This window comes from Emys orbicularis, chromosome 3, assembly GCF_028017835.1.
Source record: "Emys orbicularis isolate rEmyOrb1 chromosome 3, rEmyOrb1.hap1, whole genome shotgun sequence".
In the NCBI taxonomy this organism is placed as follows: Eukaryota; Metazoa; Chordata; order Testudines; family Emydidae; genus Emys; species Emys orbicularis.
The window spans coordinates 116,823,956-116,845,961 of NC_088685.1; the positions used below are offsets into that span (position 1 = coordinate 116,823,956).

General features: G+C 43.0%; 1 protein-coding gene across 1 annotated transcript in view; it reads left to right on the top strand.

Annotated features, from left to right (window-relative positions):
- Nucleotides 1-22,006, top strand: part of PLEKHG1 (pleckstrin homology and RhoGEF domain containing G1) — an 81,676-nt gene that overhangs the window by 54,139 nt on the left and 5,531 nt on the right. The window contains exons 6-15 of the mRNA XM_065401806.1: nucleotides 3,270-3,401; nucleotides 9,025-9,207; nucleotides 9,304-9,399; nucleotides 9,632-9,718; nucleotides 11,953-11,986; nucleotides 14,423-14,518; nucleotides 16,792-16,830; nucleotides 17,951-17,973; nucleotides 18,993-19,211; nucleotides 21,019-21,135. Of these exons, the coding sequence (XP_065257878.1) occupies nucleotides 3,270-3,401; nucleotides 9,025-9,207; nucleotides 9,304-9,399; nucleotides 9,632-9,718; nucleotides 11,953-11,986; nucleotides 14,423-14,518; nucleotides 16,792-16,830; nucleotides 17,951-17,973; nucleotides 18,993-19,211; nucleotides 21,019-21,135 (1,026 nt within the window). The remainder of the gene's footprint in view (nucleotides 1-3,269; nucleotides 3,402-9,024; nucleotides 9,208-9,303; nucleotides 9,400-9,631; nucleotides 9,719-11,952; nucleotides 11,987-14,422; nucleotides 14,519-16,791; nucleotides 16,831-17,950; nucleotides 17,974-18,992; nucleotides 19,212-21,018; nucleotides 21,136-22,006) is intronic.

Below are 22,006 nucleotides of genomic sequence, written 5' to 3' on the forward strand. Positions count from 1 at the left end.
GCAATTTCATGCAAACATTTCTTTCAGATGAAAAACAGTTTTTTCTCCATGTCCAAATGCTGGGGGCGGTAAGAAGGGAAGATAAATACTTACAAACACATTTATTTGTACGATTTTTGTGAGGAGTAATGATTGGGGAAGCAGGAACCATTTCTGTATCCACTGGACTGAATTCAGAACATTCTCAGGAATTCCTGCTTTGTTAACATTTTCCACATATGTTTTCTGTTACAAGATCACATTGTAATTAAAAGTAAAGACAGAAAGATTTTGAAGTGTCTGGTGAATCCCTTCTGTCCCACCTCAGCCTAATGCTGAATGTGATCAAATTTTTTAGGCAGGGTACATACACCCATTTGTTTCCAGAAATCAAATGAGCATTGGCCTAAAAAGGGGCAGTGTGGGGGTGGGTAATAAGGGGACCACCTTTTCAAAATGCAAAAATGGGACATGTGCAGGAGTCCCGCCCCCAGTGGTGAGCTGGAGCTGGTTCGCACCGGTTTGCAGGAACCGGTTGTTAAATTTAGAAGCCCTTTTAGAACCGGTTGTCCCGTGCGGAACAACTGGTTCTAAAAGGGCTTTTAAATTTAACAACTGGTAAAGCTCCAGCTCCCAGTCCCGGCCCCAGCTCACCTCTGCTTTCTCGGCTCCTCCCCTGAACGCTGTGCCCCCCCTTCTCCTCCCGCTTCCCGCGAATCAGATGTTTGCGCGGGAAGCCTGGGAGGGTTCAGAAACAAGCGGCGGCTTCGCAAGGTAAGCTGGGGCGGGGTGGGGGGCGCGAGGAGGGCTCCAGGGAGGCGTGGCGCGGCCCAGCCCAGTCCTGCTCCGGCCCAGCGCCCTGGCTCCGGCCCAGTGCCCCGGCTCCGGCCAAGAGACTTTGGCCCGGCTCCGGCCGAGTGCCCCGGCTCTGGCCGAGCAGCTTCAGCCCGGGCCCGGCCCAGCGCCCCCAGCCCAGCCTCCAGCGCGGTAAGGGGGCAGGGAGGGGGTGTTGGAAGAGGGCAGGGGAGTTCGGGGGTGTGGATAGGGGTTGGGGCGGTCAGAGGGCAGGGAACAGGGGGATTGAATGGGGGCAAGGGTCCCGGGGGGGGCAGTCAGGAAGGAGCAGGGGTTGGATGGGGCGGCAGGGGGCAGTCAGGGGACAGGGAACGGAGGTGGATGGGGCAGGGGTCCTGGGGGGGGGCATCAAGGAACGTGGGGGGTTGAATGGGGCAGGAGTCCTGGGGGGGGGCACGACCCCCTCCTGGGGTGAGGAGGAGGGAACCGGTTGTTAATTTTTTGGCAGCTCATCACTGCCTGCCCCTCCTTGTGACGTCGCCTCTGGCTCTTCCTCTTCACCCTGAGGCATAGGCACCGACTCCGTGGGTGCTCCGGGGCTGGAGCACCCATGGGGAAAAATTAATGCTCTGCACCCACCAGCAGCCAAGCTCTTCTCCTTCCCTCCTCCGCCTACCTCCCAGCACTTCCTGCCACTGCCAAACAGCTGGGCTGGGGGTGGGGGGAGAACGGGAATGTGGTGCGCTCAGGGGAGGAGGTGGGGCCGGGGTGGGGATTTGGGGAAGGAGTCGGAATAGGGGCAGGGAGGGGGCGTAGTTGGGGCGGGGACTTTGGGGAAGGGGTTGGAATGGGGCGGGGCACGGGCGGGGCCTCATGGAAGGGGTGGAGTCGGGGTGGGGCCAGGGGCAGAGGGAGTTTGAGCACCCACTGGCGGTAGCAAAAGTCAGTGCTTATGCCCGCCTGAGGCCCCTGCCTCTGTCGCTGCTTCTGCCTCTGCCTAGGCCAGGAGATGGAGACAGAGCCAGCAGGGCCGGCTCCAGGCACCAGCGCAGCAAGCAGGTGCTTGGGGCGGCCAATGGAAAGGGGCAGCATGTCCGGCTCTTCGGCGGCAATTCAGCGGCAAGTCCCTCAATTGCTGAATTGCTGCCGAAGAATGAAGTGGTGGCGGTAGAGCTGCTGCCGAAGTGCCACCGATCGCGGCTTTTTTATTTATTTAATTAATTTATTTATTTGGGCCACTTGGGGCAGCAAAAACACTGGAGCCGGCCCTGAGAGCCAGGCTGTCGTAAGAGCCGCTTAGGGGAGCCCCAGACCATCCACCTGCCCTGAGTGGAGGTCTGGGGTGCCCAGGAGCAGCCCCCGTCCCGTGTCCTTCTCCCTCCCTGGAGCAGGGGGAGGGTCTGGGGCTTCCTGGGCAGATCTTACTACTGCCTGGTTCTGACTTCTGGCCTGGCCAGGGGTGGGGCCTTGGAAGAAAGAGGAGGAGTAGGGGGCAGGGCCCATGGTGAGGGGGGAAGCTAAGCCCACCGCAGCTCCCTTGCTCCCTTCTCTTCCCCCCTCCCCTCCCCCAACCGGGAAGAGGCTGGCACCTAGGGTTACCACCTGGCCCAGTATTTGACCACCCTGGCTGATTTTTTTTTTTATGAATTTGCCAGTTGCCAGAAAAATAATTTAATCTGCCAGGTTTTTTTTACGTGGGTCTAAAGATTTGCGTTATTAGCACATTACTCTGGGATATCTAATGTTAAATGTTTCTATATCTACCTAAAAAGATGCTGCAGAGTTCCCACTTCCATAGTTTAAGTAATAACAGATCAGAACTGCTGAAAATAACAGCAGCTGTCTGCTCGCCCCCATGCAAGCACATCACAATGTTATCAATCTTATCTATATGTGTTAGCTCTCTAGATACTAGAGGTGGCTGTTGGGGGGGGGGGGCAGCTGCAGAGTTGCCTTATGGTTGGGGATTGGAGTTGCCAGTTGCCGGTGAGCTTGCTTGGTGGCTGGGTGGGGAGCATTTTTTTTTTTTTTTTTGCATTTCAAAGGTGTTAACGCTACTGGTGCTCTCTCTTCTCCCCCCTCCCCCCCCCCCCCCCCCCCCCATCTTGGGCAGTGCTACAGGGAATCCAGGACAAATACTGTTCCGGAGTCATTCAGCCCAGGACCGGGACTTGAAATGTACATTTTGGGACTGTCCTGCCCAATTAGGGGTGGATGGTCACCCATGTGTGTATACACATGTATATATTAACACATACTGTGTTGGTGGCTCAAGTCTCATTCTGCTAGTGTGTGCATTTGCATCAGTAGTGGCACTACAGGCTGTAAGGGTTTGCCTTGCCAATTGTGCCTAGCCCAAATTGGTGACAATAACACCCTAATATCAGAGGAAGCAATACTGGTTTCAGGGATTTTGATGCCAAGACCATAAACCTTGCATCTAATTTGAAAAGTTAAGCTGAAAATAACTGGCTCCTTATTGGTTTCTTCATTAGGAAATAGAAAACCACCTTGACAAGGACACTGAGGGTTATGATGTAGTGCTGGATGCCATAGATACAATGCAGAGAGTGGCATGGCATATTAATGACATGAAGAGGAAACATGAACATGCTATCAGGCTGCAGGTGAGTTCACAAAGATATTTCATGGGCTACTGGCAACTTTTTCTCTTGTGTCAGTGACTTGCTTTTGCTGTTAATACATATGCCATCAGCATTTTCTATTGCTCTGTTTTAATTTGTGCCTGTATTTGCTATATCCTAGAGTCTAGTTGAATACTGTGAGTGTGTCTGTTTGAACTCAGAAATTTTGGTCATAGGTGCCACAGAAGAACCTCCGAATGAACTATCTTACAAGCAGCATCCTGTTAAATATTTGTTTTCAGAATTACAGATAACTTTTTTCTGTCTTCCTGACACTTCCATTGTATACCACTACTATTTAACCACAGGGCATATTTTGTTGAGAACTCCTGTGGGTCCCTATTTCAGACTTTTGTCCTGTTTAATTTTGTTTTGTTTGAGACATTTCTCATCTTACTGCTTATTTTGTCTCTTCCTCTTAGCTATTGAAGTGTGGCTGTATCTGCCTATGAGTTGCTGTGTAAAATATACAGAGAAGTGGTCAGAGACAGCAATAGGCCTTATAAAAAAAAAATCCAGCTGCTCTGCAATGAAGCATTTTTTGAAAAGGGAGCAACTCTAGGTAGTCACTGTAGTCCAGGGGTAGGCAACCTATGGCACGCATGCCGAAGGCGGCACATGAGCTGATTTTCAGTGGCACTCACACTGCCCGGGTCCTGGCCACCGGGCCGGGGGGCTCTGCATTTTAATTTCATTTTAAATGAAGCTTCTTAAATGTTTTAAAAACCTTATTTACTTTACATAAAACAATAGTTTAGTTATATATTATAGACTTATAGAAAAAGACCTTCTAAAAACATTAAAATGTATTACTGGCACGCGAAGCCTTAAATCAGAGTGAATAAATGAAGACTCGGCACACCACTTCTGAAAGGTTGCCGATCCCTGCTGTAGTCTGTAGTAGATTTTCTTGTGCAGACTTTGTATGAAGAATCATCATTCCCTTTCAAAGTTGCACTGACTCCAGACCTTCTCACAAAGGGTTGCATACACTTTCTATTGTGTTAGGGAAACCAGCAGGGATATGGGGATAAGAGTATGGGGAAGCAGCCATCTCCCCTTCAAGTGATCTAGAAGTTATTCTTTGTTTCTTGTATTACTGAGCAGAGATGGTGCTCACAAAATCCCATATTTGTCTGTTAATTGGGGAATATAAATTTAAAATGTCCTCCCTGAGCCCATGTAACCTTACCTAAGTCACTGACATCAATATGGATATTGATATCTGGAATACTTGGCAGTAAAGTTGGTTACATGCTTTGGAAAACTTAGTTTCGTAATTTACAGTCTGAGCTGGCAAATATGTGGGGTGGGGGAAATTTTTCGGCTCCGTTTGTCATTTGAACAGTAATTTCTGTGTTCTACAGGGGTAGTGATGTCTCTTCTATGTACTATCATATAATGAAGTGTCTGTAATTCTGCAGCTACTGTGGCTGCATTTCTGCATGAATTCTCTTCCAAAGTGGAGAAATTGATCTCTGGGGTACACCTTAACGGATGTACAAGTTATAGAGAGAAGTGATACAATTGGAACTTTTCCATTCATTGTGTTTTTTAATCACAGTCTTGTGTATATTCCAGAAATGTTGCTTTAATGTATTGTCAGATGTACAGCAATCACTGTGCTATTTGAAAGAAGCGCATAGCTGTGTGCGATCTCAGAAATGTAATTCTGTAGGGTCATATCTGTAATAAGGACGTTTTCCCCCAACATTGCTATCACCACCAGAGTTAAAGCAGTGCTAGCTTTGGTTGGAAATTTTTTGAAAATGTCCTTAAATGGTCTAACCATGGGTTACTAGCACCAGACATGTAAGATGTGATGCTTATAGAAGTTATGCCAATGGAGTTGGAGAACAAGCAACTAGAAGAAACAAAGAAAGGAGAGCGCGATAGCGTAGAGCTGCATTTTCTTCAGGCTATCACTGTGCTAACTACCTATGTTTATTTTTATGTATTATTTATTTTGATTTAAATAATAACTCAGCTGTCACCCGAACATACCATTAGCAATACAAATATATCTCAGCCACATTAAATGATCAATTCAATAGAAACTCAGCCAGCCGTTTCCCCTTCCATCATCTAGGAAGCATGCCCTCAGCTTTCTCCCCAAGCCCAGTCAAACAGATGTCTTTTGCAGCCTTCCCAGAAGGTCACCAAATTTGGACTATTTCAGACTGGGTGGGGGAGCAGCGCAAGTTGGAGTCCATATTTGTAAATTATTTTTTTTATTCTCCAGGTTGCCTACATCTAACCCCTGCTAGGCCAATCACCAGTAACAAGAATCACGTGGAGAAAGAATGTTGAGAAAAATTGGACCAAAATAGGGCAACTAAAAAAGAGGTTTTTTTAGTGCTGGTGAGAAGTGCTAGATTAACAGTCCTAGCAACTGAAGTTTTATAGTTCTTCACAGGACAGGTAATGGTGCTGCGAGGTAGCAACATTGCCAACATTCAGTCTCCGTGCTTTTCAGTCCTTGTCATCTCGGCTGTGAATGGCAACAAGACTGCTCATTCAGCTAATTGTGATGGTAGTTTTTGTAATGTGGACACCTGTCATCCACCATAAAGACCCCAAACTCTTTTCACATAGGCCCTTAAACAGCCCTCACATGGGAATTTTACGTTGTTGAACGTTGGTTGTCAATGGAGCTGAGCTAATAACAGATTTTTCAATTTGCTGGTAATTCTGAAAAACTGGGGCAAAAATTGTTTTGGATTGACCTGAAAATGAATTTTCAGTGAACAGAAAAATAAAATAAATAAAAATAAATTTTTGGATTGAACAAAATGCATTGTTTTGTTAAAACTGAACCATTTCATTTCAATTTTGACAATTTAAAAATGTTTTGATTGATTTTTTAAATTAAAATTAAAGAATTCATTTTGAAAATATAATCCTACCTGGCACATGGGGCCACAACAGGGGTACCCCTAACTCACCCAGCAATATCGTCAATTTATCCAGCTACACACTCAACCCAGCAGAGGAGTCTGTCCTATCTCGGGGACTCTCTTTTTGCCCCAGCACCCCCACGAACATGATACAGTTCTGCGGTGATCTGGAAGCCTACTTTCGCCGCCTCCGACTCAGAGAATACTTTCAAGATAACACTGAACAGCGCACTGATACACAGATACCCTCCCACCAACAACACAGGAAGAAGAACTCCACATGGACTCCTCCTGAGGGTCGAAATGACAGTCTGGACCTATACATAGAATGCTTCCGCCGACGTGCACAGGCAGAAATTGTGGAAAAACAACATTGCTTGCCTCATAACCTAGTCGTGCAGAACGCAATGCCATCCACAGCCTCAGAAACCACCCTGACATTATCATCAAAGAGGCTGATAAAGGAGGTGCTGTTGTCATCATGAACAGGTCTGACTACCAGAAGGAGGCCGCCAGACAACTCTCCAATACCAAATTCTACAGGCCACTTTCCTCAGATCCCACTGAGGAATACACTAAGAAACTGCACCATCTACTCAGGACACTCCCTACACTAACACAGGAACAAATCAACATACCCTTAGAGCCCCGACCGGGGTTATTCTATCTACTACCCAAGATCCACAAACCTGGAAATCCTGGACGCCCCATCATCTCGGGCATTGGCACTCTCACTGAAGGACTGTCTGGATATGTGGACTCCCTACTCAGACCCTACGCCACCAGCACTCCCTGCTATCTCCGTGACACCACAGATTTCCTGAGAAAACTACAATGCATTGGTGACCTCCCAGAAAACACCATCCTAGCCACCATGGATGTAGAGGCTCTCTACACAAACATCCCACACACAGATGGAATACAAGCTGTCAGGAACAGTATCCCTGATGATGACACAGCACAACTTATTGCCGAGCTCTGCGACTTTATCCTCACGCACAATTATTTCAAATTTGGTGACAATATATACCTCCAGACCAGTGGCACCGCTATGGGCACCCGCATGGCCCCACAATATGCCAACATCTTTATGGCTGACCTGGAACAACGCTTCCTCAGCTCTCGTCCACTCACGCCCCTTCTCTACCTACGCTACATTGATGACATCTTCATCATCTGGACCCATGGGAAGGAGACCCTGGAAGAATTCCACCATGATTTCAACAGCTTCCACCCCACCATCAACCTCAGCCTGGACCAATCTACACGGGAGGTCCACTTCCTGGACACCACAGTACAAATAAGCAATGGCCACGTTAACACCACCCTATACCGAAAACCCACCGACCGCTATGCCTACCTTCATGCCTCCAGCTTCCACCCCGGACACACCACACGATCCATCGTTTACAGCCAAGCACTGAGGTACAACCGCATCTGCTCCAACCCCTCAGACAGAGACCAACACCTACAAGATCTTCACCAAGCATTCTCAAAACTACGATACCCACACAAGGAAATAAAGGAACAAATCAACAGAGCCAGACGTGTACCCAGAAGCCTCCTGCTACAAGACAGGCCCAAAAAAGAAACCAACAGAACTCCACTGGCCATCACCTACAGCCCTCAGCTTAAACCTCTCCAACGCATCATCAGTGATCTACAACCCATCCTGGACAATGACCCCTCACTTTCACAGACCTTGGGAGGCAGGCCTGTCCTCGCCCACAGACAACCTGCCAACCTTAAGCATATTCTCACCAGCAACCACGCACCGCACCATAACAACTCTAACTCAGGAACCAACCCATGCAACAAACCTCGATGCCAACTCTGCCCACATATCTACACCAGCAGCACTATCACAGGACCTAACCAGATCAGCTACAACATCACCGGCTCATTCACCTGCACGTCCACCAATGTTATATATGCCATCATGTGCCAGCAATGCCCCTCTGCTATGTACATTGGCCAAACTGGACAGTCACTACGCAAGAGGATAAATGGACACAGTCAGATATCAGGAATGGCAATATACAAAAACCTGTAGGAGAACACTTTAACCTCCCTGGCCACACAATAGCAGATGTTAAGGTAGCCATCTTACAGCAAAAAAACTTCAGGACCAGACTCCAAAGAGAAACTGCTGAGCTCCAGTTCATTTGCAAATTTGACACCATCAGATCAGGATTAAACAAAGACTGTGAATGGCTATCCAACTACAGAAGCAGTTTCTCCTCCCTTGGTGTTCACACCTCTACTGCTAGCAGAGCACCTCACCCTCCCTGATTGAACTAACCTCGTTATCTCCACACTGATTTATACCTGCCTCTGGAGATTTCCATTACTTGCATCTGAAGAAGTGAGGTTCTTACCCACGAAAGCTTATGCTCCCAATACTTCTGTTAGTCTTAAAGGTGCCACAGGACCCTCTGTTGCATTTTGAAAATAAAAATTTCAAAATTTTCAGGTTTTTTTTTTTTTTTTTTAGGTTTTCTACCAAAATAATTCGGCAAAATCAAAATGAATTTGCTAATTGTTTTGGTGTCAGCACATTTTCATTTTTCACAGAAAGTTTTGTCAAAATTTCACCCAGCTCTAGTTGAAATAGAACATGTCCTAATGTCCTCAGTAGATCATATTTTGAATTTAAAACTCATTTAATAAAATACTATTCAGAATGTGCATTGTTTTCTCTGTTTCAGGAGATACAAAGTTTACTCACTAACTGGAAAGGGCCAGATCTCACTAGCTATGGGGAGCTGGTTTTAGAAGGAACATTCCGCATTCAACGAGCCAAAAATGAGCGCACTTTGTTCCTCTTTGACAAATTGCTGCTTATTACAAAGAAGAGAGAAGAAATGTTTACATACAAAGCTCATATATTGGTATGTCATGGAGCACATTGTAATGCGCTGATTGAACCAATTTCCAGCTTTCTTTATACTCCCCTCCATGATTCACTATCTCTTCTCTCTGTACAGTGTGGCAATCTCATGCTTGTTGAGGTAATACCAAAGGAACCACTTAGCTTTAGTGTCTTCCACTACAAAAACCCCAAGATGCAGCACACCGTGCAGGTATGACAGAAACCTCCCTATTCTGAACATAACCTTACATGTTGTTATACATGATGCCAAATAAAACATTCACCCAATTTTCTGTATTTAAAGCCCATCTCCCCTAATATTTGTGGTAATGGGGGGCCAGATTCTGCCCTTAAGTACTCCGTGTACACCCCTGTATCTATATTTCCAATCCCTGAGTGGGTACAGTAATGAGTTATTTGACTATCTCATGATTTTACAACAGGCTAAATCACAGCAAGATAAACGCCTTTGGATTCTTCACTTGAAGAGATTAATTCTAGAAAATCACCCTGCTAAAATTCCTGCTAAGGTAAATAAACTAACGCTCTAATCTAAATATTTGTATTATTTAAGGCACTTATATTAGCAGACAGTCACATGACAATTTGGAAGCAGCTTTTTATATCGAAAGTCCTCTGTGAATGAAATGAAATTCAGGTAATATGTTGATTTTTTACATCTTCAAACGATTCATAAAGCTGAAAGGGAAAAGCTCCAGCAAAAACATCTACTGGAGTTGGCACACAATCCTAGAATCTCATCAGTTTGTCATACTCTTTGTCTACCCTGGGATTTGTCCTTTTGCACCTATAGTTATACCAGGGTAGCTGCACCAGAGCAAACCTGTAGTGTAGATACATTGCACCAGTGTAAAAAGTGACTTGCATCAGTATAATTTAGCTTGTTTTAAAACTGGGGTAAGCTGGACTGACGCAAGTCACTTTTTATGCCAGTGTAGTACTTCTGCTCTGGGGGTTTGCACTGGTGCAGTTACTTGGTATAGCTAAAGCAATGTATTTCTGGAATTGCCTACACCCAACTGATCACTAGGCCTTAGAAAAAAGCTATGGGCTTTTTTTAATGGCAGTTTTGCATAAAAACTAATGGAAGGATATGGCCCCATATTTGTAATATAATGAACATTATAATAGAAAACTGGACACACACTATAAGATACATTTATACCAAGCTACTTATTAATCTTAACCTCTCTTTAGTCCTTAATAGATTTTTAAAAACATTTTCTACCCAAGTCTCCTGCCCAAATACAATCACAAAGAGTAATCTTAGTTATCCCTTTGCAACCCTGAGAAATAATTTACACTTATGCTAACAAAAAAAGTCAAATAAAATAAACATCTAGTGTTGTCTACTCACGTGTTGATTCCCCCGCCCCTCCCCCCGGCATCTTTTCACATATTAGTGGTAGTCAATTCATGACACCTAGTGGAAGCTAACTGAACTGCATCCTTAGACATTCAAACACTAAGTTTTTTATTTTATTTTTTTGGCTTGTTATCATATGCCCAATGATAGCTCATATTTTTTTCTTTAGAAATATAAACACAAAAAAAGTCTTGGGATATTGACTTTGCTATTTAAACAGTAATAAAATATTAATTTTTGGTGGCACTTTTTGTCTCGAGGGCAGATGACGTCCAATAATACATTTAAAAAATAAATCGGGTTAGAAATTTCTTAGAGGGAGCAGTGTTGATACTTGTTTTTCATGGCACACAATAAATTTTCTCCTCTTAACAAACGAGTAGTTTTCCAATTTAACTTTTTTGGATTTTTTTTTTTTTTTTTGGTTATGATAACTCTCAAGATTCCAGAAAGTATTCACATTCAAATGGACATATATTTAGAATCCCCAAATTATGTTTAAGATTTTGAACACAGCAGATGTGGTAGATAGTAGGAAGAGCTGTTAGAGAACTAGTTACAACTCCCTGATCCTGATGCCAGTTTTGTGCTGGTCCCAGCAGAGGTTGGAGCAGCTTCTGGGCTGCTCCAAATTCCACCAGCTGACAACAGTCCCATAAGGGTCTGTCTGCCAAGCCAAATCTAGCCAAAGTGCTACATGTTCTCAACATACCCACTAGAGGGGCTGGTATAGTCAGGTATGCCAGCTTCACACCTGCCGGTATTTCCTCATACTAGAAAGATACCCAGCTAATACAATGTAGCCATTCACTGCTCCCTTGGCACTGCTGGAATGGTGGGTGGCAAGGGGAATTGTGGTAGAATCTGTACAGTGAACAGCAGCAGTTGTTACTTGCTACCTGGAAAATTTATTTTACTAAACTTGGAAGAGTAAAATGCCAGTCCAGTATAATGCATAGTGTGTGGAACCATCTATACCAGTGGTTCTCAAACTTTTGCATTGGTGATCCCTTTCACACAGCAAGCCTCTGAGTGTGACACACACACCCCCCCTTATAAATTAAAAACACCTTTTTTTATATTTAACACTATTATAAATTCTGGAGGCAAAGTGGGGTTTGGGAGTGAAAGCTGACAGCTCGCAACCCCCCCCCCCCCCACACACACACGTAATACTTGCGACTCCCTGAGGGATCACGACCCCCAGTTTGAGAACCCCTGATCTACACTGTATATAAAGTGACCAAAGAAAAATTGCTTATAATGTTTATTGGGTAGAAATACATTTTAATTTTTGAGCTCCTGTATGTGTCATGTGACAAATATTTAGTATATTTGTATTATGTGACCTGGTTTTGCACAATTTATATCTTTCAGGCCAAGCAGGCAATTCTAGAAATGGATGCCATACGTAAGTTTTTCTCTTTCACTATATAATTTTTTCAACCATTCATCTTTAGCTACATATTCTCTAGATTTCATCTAAAATACAAGAAACCTGTGCGTATGTTCTTTAAAATAAGGCTTGATCCTGTGCAGATCAGTGGGAGTTGAGGCCACTCAGCAACAAACAGGATGTGGCTGATAGTAAACGGGAAGGTTAGATCACACCACTGATAGACCGCTCCATCTGGCTCTTTCTTATTCTGAACAGAGACAGGGTGTGGTTGGTCAGCTGCCTCTGCAATATTATCTCCTCCTGGCCAGGACCCATTGAAAAGCTGAGAATAAGTTAAATGCAGTTTGAGGCTGTGATGGGTTGGATCACAGAAACCCCCTTGGGAGCTGCCACCCGATGTGCAAAGACTACCCCTGCTTCTGTTTTCCCTGCCAGCTCAGGACTCCAGCACCCTGTCTTGCTGAGCCAGACACTCCCGTCTGCTCCAACACAGACCCAGGGTCTGAATTACTTGTCCCAAAGCTGCAGGTTTACCTGAAAACAGCTCGCAGAAGTGTGCTTGTCTATAGCACTCAGATGCCCAACTCCCAATGGGGTCTAAGCCCAAATAAATCCATTTTACCCTGCGTAAAGCTTATGCAGGGCAAACTCATAAATTGTTCGCCCTCTATAACACTGATAGAGAGAGATGCACAGTTGTTTGCTCCCCCAGGTATTAATACATACTCTGAGTAAATTACTAAATAAAAAGTGATTTTATTAAATACAGATAATAGGATTTAAGTGGTTCCAAGCAGTAACAGACAGAACAAAGTAAGTCACCAAGCAAAATAAAATAAAATGCGCAAAACTATGTCTAATCAAAGTAAATACAGATAATCTCACCCTCAGAGATGCTTCAGTAAGTTTTTCTCAGACTGGACACCTTCCAGGCCTGGGCACAATTCTTTCCCCTGGTACAGCTCTTGTTCCAGCTCAGGTGATAGCTAGGGGATTCTTCTTGATGGCTCCTCTTCCCCCTTTGTTCTGTTCCACCCCTTTATATATCTTTTGCATAAGGTGGGAACCCTTTGTCCCTCTGGGTTTCCACCCCCCCTCACTGGAAAAGCACCAGGTTAAAGATGGATTCCAGTTCAGGTGACATGATCACATGTCACTGCAAGACTTCATTGCCCACTTGCCAGCACACACATATACAGGAAGACTTACAGGTAAACACAGCCATCTGCGGATAATGGTCCTGGTTAATGGGAGTCATCAAGATTCCAAACCATCATTAATGGCCCACACTTTACATAATTACAATAGGCGCTCAGAGTTATATTTTATATTTCTAGTTTTAGATACAAGAGTGGTACAATTATACAAATCCGTAGATTATAAGCTTTGTTAATAATACCTTACAAGAGACCTTTTGCATGAAGCATATCCCAGTTACGTTATATTCACTTATTACCATATTTTTCTAAAACTATCCCAGTTACATTATATTCACTTATTATCATGTTTTTATAAAACCATATAGACTGCACAATGTCACAGAGGCTTTAACACTTCTCTGTCTCTTCTGCATGCTGGCAAACCTACGAAAGCAGGCATCATGGGGGAGCTGCCAACTAGGGATTCTCTGGTAATATAGAAGTCTGGAGTCCAGACAGAGCCACCAGGGAGGCAAAAGGCTTCCTCATGGATGGGCTTGCCCTCTTGCAATCTAGGAGGATATGAGGGTAGAATTGCAGGATATTCCATAGGAGGCAATAGCACCCAAAGAACCACCCCAAGAAAACCCCATAATGGGACCCTGGCAGAGTTTCCCTTTCCTCCAGAGTTCTCTCCCATGAATATTTTTGAGGGGTGTGTGTGCATGCGTGTGTCCGTCCCACGCCAGAGTTAGCAATATCTAAGGCTAACATTACCTAACATTCTAAGATGAGCCCAACCCCCACCTTACCCTGTCTTTTTTCTCTCTCTCACTTTCTGCTTTTACTAATGATATGTTCAGATCAGCTCTCCCTGTCCCCTATGTTATTAGAAATCTCTGGTAAGTTAGCAAAATTCACTCCAATTATAGATTTAAACACAATATAGCTAAATGCCCAATAAGCCTTGGAGCAGAGCAGACTCCTATTTTTTTGGTGGGAAATGGGACAGGAGGGCACTGACTGTGACTGTAGTACACACATCCAGATTAAGTTAGACACAGTAATTGTGCAACAATATTGCTGTGTTAGCAATCCATTGGTAAAGTGGTATTAAATATTTAATGTTTTTTCAGTAGCTAATTGACAACACTACAACAATTACCATTATCAGTTATTAGTTGTCCAGCTCTGACAAAGTACGTTCCACAATATAAGACACAAAAGGAAGGTAAACGCTTCCCAGAAGTGCTGATGTGACACATCAAATAATACGTAATGTTTATTGATGCCTCTGATTATTTTATAGATCATCCAGGATTCCACTATACTCCGGAGGGAGAAATGAAAGCATCATATAATTCTAAAGAAGGTCTTACCCCACGGAGGGTGAGAAGGAAGTCAGGTGATTAAAATGTGTACTGTCAAAGAAAGCTAAAGGAAAATGTATTGAAATTTTTTCAAATTATACATAGCGTGGAAGGGGCAAAGATTGAGTTACTGTAAGAGGCATTATGTGAAAAGAAAACACCCTCCACTGATTGCTGATTTAAAACTGAAATGTATTGCCTCCTACAGATTGTCATGTTTGTTTGCAATCAGTACATAACTCCTAATCTAAAATTCTCCCAATTTAAATAAAATGATCAGTAGAGCTGGCCAGAAAACACCATCCATCCCATCGGAAATTCTGAGTTTTGGAGATTTTGTTTCATTCTGAATCAGAACAAAACCTCAAATCTCAGAATTTCTGGCAAAAGGGAATATTCCATGATGGAAAAATACCGGTGCTGCTGCTACCTGTTCCAGGTCCCTGTCCAGCAGCGCTACTCCTGGGCTAACAACAGCGGGGGCATGCTACTGAGGAGGAAACAGGAGGCTGGCTGGCTGATGAGGAGTTGGGAACCCAGGCTCCTGTGGAGCTAAGCAGGCAAGCTGGCAGGTTTCCATGGCAAAACCTGCCTTGTTTCTGTAGTAATTGGACATTCCCACTGAACGGTACAAATGGCATTTTCTGACAGAAAAACGGCCCATTGGAAAATTTTCAATTTATTCTACTTATCAATTTTTCTCTTTCAGACTCAAAACACATACACATAAACTCAAAACACATACACGTACACTCAAATACATAATAAAGTGTGTGTGTTTTTGTTTTTTGTTTTGTCTTTCCTCACAAGCTGCTAGTCTAGTTTAAGATGTTTTGGGAGAATGATGAGGAGAAAGTTCTGTGGTTTATAAGACACAAGACCTGGGTTCCATTCCTGACTGTACCATAGTAACCTTAAGCTTGTCACTTAATCTCATACAGTTCATACAGTGGGGTTTAATACTGCTCATTTCACACAGATATTGTAAAAGTTAATTAATGTTTGAGAGGTAACTTGAGATTCTTAGAAGGTATTATAGAAAGACACAATATTATTTCTATCTACTGAGTAGAAAAGTAGCAATGTGCCGAAAACCAGGGACGGCTCTATGTATTTTGCCGCCCCAAGCACGGCAGTCAGGCGGCTTTCGGCGGCGCGCCTATGGGAGGTCCGCTGGTAACGCAGATTCGGCGGCATGCCTGCGGGAGGTCTGCCGGTCCCGCGCCTTCGGCGTACCCGCTGCCGAATTGCTGCCAAAGCTGCGGGACCGGCAGACCTCCCGCAGGCATGCCGCCGAAGGCTGCCAACTGCCACCCTCACGGCGACCGGCAGGCCGCCCCCCACGGCTTGCTGCCCCAGGCACGCGCTTGGTGCGCTGGTGCCTGGAGCCGCCCCTGCCGAAAACTAAACTAAACTAAAATTAAAAAAAAAAAAAAAAAAAATTTAACTTGAGCCTTTTCAGTGCCTAGTATATTTGAAAGTGATAGACCGCCCTCTTGAGGGTTGTGTGTGTGTGTGTGTGTGTGTGTGTATGAGAGAGAGAGAGAGAGAGAGACATTACTTACAGCTAAGTTTTTTTCGTGAGGTGACAGGGGGCTTCAAATGAAGCTGCATATTTCCACATCTAGGATGCATATTGCTGAGTGTCATGGCAAAGTGAGATTTTAAAGCCATAGTAAATCACTCATGGATTGGGTAGAGAAAAAATATAGGCATCTTTTGACAGGTTGTTTCGATAGTCTTGTGGTATATGTGCCATTTGATTTTATTACGTTAACATAAAATCCAAACTGCATACTTTAAAACAATGGATGTTTGTGGGTGTGTATTTATTTATTTATGCATATATAAGAAAGCCAAGTACTTTATGCAGCACTGACATGCTTTTTTTTTTTTTAAAGGTGAATAATTAATACCTTGGAACCTGTTTCTAATAGAGCAGTAAATCTCCAGCAATTTAGACCTATTTTCAAAAGTGGAGGCCTCAAATTAGGCTCCTAAGTACCAATTTAGGCACCTAAACAAGTAGCTTGATTTTTCAGAAATGCTAAGCAACTCCCACTGATTTCAAACACATACATTGACTTCAGTTGTGTGCTCAGTACTTATGCAAACCAAGCTAGTTACTAAGGGACAGGATTTTCAAAATCACCTATGTGATTTAGGAGCACAAGTCCCATTATCTAATCCAAGGTCCCTATGTAGGGACTCAGGAGCTTAAATTTTGGCATCTGTTTTTTAAAATGTTGGCTAAGATACCAGTAACTTTCTTTGGAACACTGTAGTTAACTATGTTTATCCTTTTCAGAACCTTCATCTAGAGTCCATAAAGTTATGAAGCCAAGCGGTAAGTTATATTGTATCTAATAGTATATGCTATTAACAGTAAAAAATCAACACGCTAAGCAGTACATACCATAAATTAGGTAAACCAACATAATGGAATTCAAAGATGTGCTATCATCTTCTTCATGACTCTTCCCATTGTGCTTAGTTTGCAGCACATGTAGAGCTGGACCCTCAGCTTTTGTAAACTGATGTAGTTAAAGGTAATGAAGTTGCACTGATTTATATCAGCTGACTATCTTGCCCATAGTATGCAACCTTAGCCTTGAGAAAATTGCAATGCCTGATCCTGCAAACACTGAAGCAAGTAAATAGTCCCATATACATACAGTTATTCATATATTTGCAGGATCAGGAACTTAATTGGGATCCATCATAATATTATGCTGAGAGAGACTGATAACACAACCTCTTGGAGACAGGGTGTGAATACGCCCTTCAATAAACATCACTGTCAGGATACATTAATCACAAGCCCCACCCCCACCCCACCCCCTAAGACATAATGGTTTGTGAACCTGCCCAGGAGTTTCTGGACTGAGTGGGCAGAGGAATTTTGTTGAGTGTTGATTTGTGTTAGAGGTGGGTGGGTTGGAGGCAGAACACACAGAAAATGAGAATACACAGAACAGAGGGAGAGGCCGCAGCAAAAAGCAAGAAGGCCAACAGTAGCCTCTGAGCATGGTGTATGACTGTGAGGGGGAAAGCTAGAGAGCTTTGGGTTTGTTGTTGGCTGAAGATGCTTGGGGATCTAGCTACTCTTGGTTCCTCCTGCATTTGGAGAATCAGGACTTTCTTTATTTGCAAGGAATGTACATAGCATCAAAGAACGTACCAGACTCCATCAGTTTCTGTTTCCAGCTGGAACATCCCCAGGGCCCCAAACTTTGACTGCCATTCCGGTCAATAAGGGGCAACAATAAAATTAATATTTTTAACTGTAATTATTATTTATTTAATTTTATTTGTGGGGAAAGTAAGGCTTTAGCACTAAGCAAATTAATTCTAAATCTTAGACAACAGGATTCAGACTTGAAATATTAATGTAACATTAATAAAGTGGCACAAACTGACCCTTCTATGATTTATCATGCTGTACATATTTTTGTATATATTTTCAGAAATAAGTCCAGAGATGCACAAGGTAAGTCCTTTTTGTATTCCATATCTCAGTAGATTCAAATAGTACATCGGGTTGTTTGAATCCAGAATACTTAATAACTATAAAACTTTCAGAATGTATTGTGTTTTATTGGTTTTAAATAGGATACAAGAACAATACATTTCGGAGACTCTCCTATAACATTATAAAGAAGTACACATTTTATTTCAGCAATACCTAATAAATAGAACTTGATTGATACATGTCTGCATGCCTAGATTTTATGATACAGTGCAATAAATCTATAATGTAAAAATACTTTTAAAAATGCAGTTAGGATAACTAAAGTTAGGGTGACCAGATGTCCCGATTTTGGGGTCTTTTTCTTGTATAGGCTCCTATTACCCCCCACCTCCTGTCCTGATTTTTCACATTTGCTGTCTGATCACCCTAACTAAAGTGCTATGCAAAGATAGCATTTTTTTTTTTTTGTGGCAGTTCTGCTACTTGTATGCATTTCGAGTCACATGTTACATTTCTGGCAAAAATAAGCTTGTAATACACATTACTCCTGTTAGCCATGCAGAGTCAATATGGAGGAGTAAGCTCAACAAGCCAGAAAAGAGTCCATTTGCAATAAAGAATTGTTAATGACATTCTAATTGAAGCAGGAAAGACTCATCTTGAGTTTCAGTTCTTAGGCTGAGTTAGCAGGGCTGACACTTAGGGGAAAGAATGTTTTTACATGCAAATGGAGCACATTTTATCTGGCATCACTGTGACACAGTAGCATCAAATGCCATTATGCCATTTTCCCACAGTCCTTTTATAGGGTATATCATATGATCCCTATATATCACTTGTGGAAAGTTTAGTGATCAATTCAAGTTCTTTTCTTTGATGTTTCACTTAGGTACAGATGAATGCAGCAAAAACTTATGTTGTATTTTGGGGCTTTGTTTGTGATTTTTATCTTGCAGCATAAATAAATGTTGATCATGGCATGTTAAAATATACAACATAAAGGGGATACTTAAATTAGTTTTAATTTTTTTTTTAAGCGGAGCAGTATTGAAGGAGCCCTGCTTTCTCAGGCTGCCAAACTGGGATCAAGTGAAGCCCTGCTCAGTTCTAGGAAAAAAGGTTCATTGAATCTCAGTGGGCTTGTGAATGAATTTCAAGGGTCCATTGAACCAGCCTACAGCAGTGATCAAGATGAAAATCTCCACCCAGGTGCTACAGAACAGATAGATGCTGATGATGAAGAAGAGTGTGAACAGGTAATCTCTTTGCTTTCTGTGGAGGGGTGGAGGGAGAGGGGCTTAAATTTATTCACAAAACTATCATGTGGCAGAGTAAATGTTGTACTAATGCCCATTTAAAGGTGTAGATATATTGCTTATAATTGCTGCTGCTTCTGAGTATTGTTCCTTAAGCCATGGGATGTATCCCAAATATTCATTGAGCTTTGGTGGTAGAGTTTTAGGAGTTTCAATTTTGGAACACTGTAACCATAATGACAGCAACATCCAAAATAAGCATTTGCATCTAGACATCATCAATCCTTTGTTGCAATCCAAGAGAGGAAGGAACTAAGTTCTTTCTGGACTACACTCTGGGGGTGAAATTCACCCCTGTGCAGAGGATCAGGGCACTTACACCTACAGAAAGCATTTGTTTTTACTCAGTCTTTTCTACTCCTCCGGATTGCCTTTGATGTAAATGTTGCTATTTTTACTCATTGCACAGAGCTATCTTCTTATTGCTCTGGTACTTGTCACTGTATGAGCTTAACTTATACTGTTAAAGAAGGTGATTGGCTACCATTACGTTCATTGTACAGATGGTACCCTTTCCACTCTACGGGATATCGTCATGCATGTGCAGCTGTTCTGAATGACTGTAGGCCCCAGTTTTTAAATACGGACATATTAACAAGGTGTCCAAATCCCACACTTGGTTGCTCTAATCTATGCTAGGGAACATAAATACCTATCCAATAGTCCTAAATACCAATTTGAGTGGCCAGATATGTGATTTGGAGATACGTCTAGGCACTCACGGTTTTAAATTGAGCTACTCATCATTACATAAAGCAGTTTGCAATGGGGCACACAAGCCCCCGTGCATGGAAGGAAGGGGTTAATGGGCTGCTGAAGGCCCAGTTAGCCCAAACTGAGCCACCTGGAGCTTGGAGGCAGGTTTCCAGGGAGAGGCTTGGAGGGAGCAGGCAGAGAGAGAGAGAGAGCAGACATAAGGCTCTCACTGTCAGGGTATGTCTACACTACCCACCAGATCGGCGGGCAGCGATTGATCCAGCGGGGATTGCGATAAATCGATCCCCAAGCGCTCTCCCGTTGACTCCTGTACTCCACCGCCACGAGAGGCGCAGGTAGAATCAACGGAGGAGCGGCAGCAGTTGACTCACCGCAGTGAAGACACCGTGGTGAGTAGGTCTAAGTACATCGACTTCAGCTACATTATTCACGTAGCTGAAGTTGCGTAACTTAGATCGATCCCCCCTCCTAGTGTAGACCAGGCCTCAGAGAGAAGGCTGGCTAGGGCCAGGGGCTAGGGTGGAACTTCTGGAAGAAAGGGAAGAGTTTATTTCGTATTTGTTTTGGACTTTGAGTGCCCAGCAGGGATAGATCTATAAGCGACCTAGCTAGAGGGCTAAGTTCTACAACCCAGAAAGGTGTTGGGGGCTGGGTGGAGCAGGGAAGAGCAGCTAGGAAACTAATGCTGAGTGGTGGTTGTGCTGCAAGGGGTGCTCTGGTAAGGACGTGACAGAATCCACTCTGAAAACTCCTCCCTGAGCCTGCTGCATGCTATGCCATGGTAAACTGCATTGCTCTGAGAATTTTATTGTGAATTCTGGAGGCAAGTAACATCCTGCAATGAATGTGGTCTCTGATATCTAGCAACACAAAAGGGATAGCACAAGAAAATGTCTCTTCCACTGCAAATTCTGATTTAGTTGCTTCATGTTGAACTTCGGCATTTCCCGGATTTGGCTGTGACTAAATACTCTGCGGTTCGAAGAACTGTAGATCATAATATATCCATTATTTTTTTTTTTAATCACAGGGCACACAACAAAATTCACAGCAAAAACCAAAAGGAGGTAGAAAAAGACTTAATAGCCAAGCTGCTGAAAATGTTGAAAAACGAAGAAGTGTTAATCTCAACAAATGTGAAATGCAGGTATTTAAAACGAAATGTGTCAGGCCTGATTCTCTTATTTTGTTACATCTCTGTATATCATAGCTATGTCATAGGCATCTATATGTATCTTTCTTAATGGACATATGTAGATAAAAATAAAATTGCCATGATATCTAAGTAATGTCTTATGCTCAGAAATGCTTTCCCTAAAGCTTAAATAAACATTAAAAGAGTAAGAAGTAAAATCTGTAAAAAAATGAATCCAACAAACTGCAATTAGACATCTGTGTCTGCAAGTATTTCACAATATGTGATCTTAAAAGCAAATGAACATTTACTTAATTTTATTAGTGTTCCTTTACATTAAAACTATCACTCCAAAGTGCTACTTTGTATGCACTATAGTTTTACGTTATTTAATTTAAATTTTAATCATATTGTCTAAAAATAAATACTATACATTTTAGTGCAGAATCTTCTATCTGATTACTAGATACACCCACTAATCTGATGCTATTACAAAATAGCTTGATGTAATATTGGGAGGCTGAACACCTGGTAGATAATACTGTACTTTCTTTTAAAGGACTCAATCCTGCAAGGTAATGAGCATCAAACTCCCATGAAAGGCCTGATTCAGCAAAGCACTAAAGTATATTCTTCAAGCATAAAGTCAGTGGGAGCTTAGGGTGTGCAGCATCTCTCAGGGTATTAAGTAACATGCAGGATCAAGCCCATGCAGCTTTAGAACATCCTTGGAATACTTTGCAAAGTTTTGGCCACCTCTTAAAAATGAAGTCATTGATATTTTGGAAAGAATCCAGTGAAGAGTCATAAAATGATGAAAGTATTCAAGGAAAAAAAGTTTGCCTTCTGTAGTGAACTGTGATTAACTTATATTATATTTATT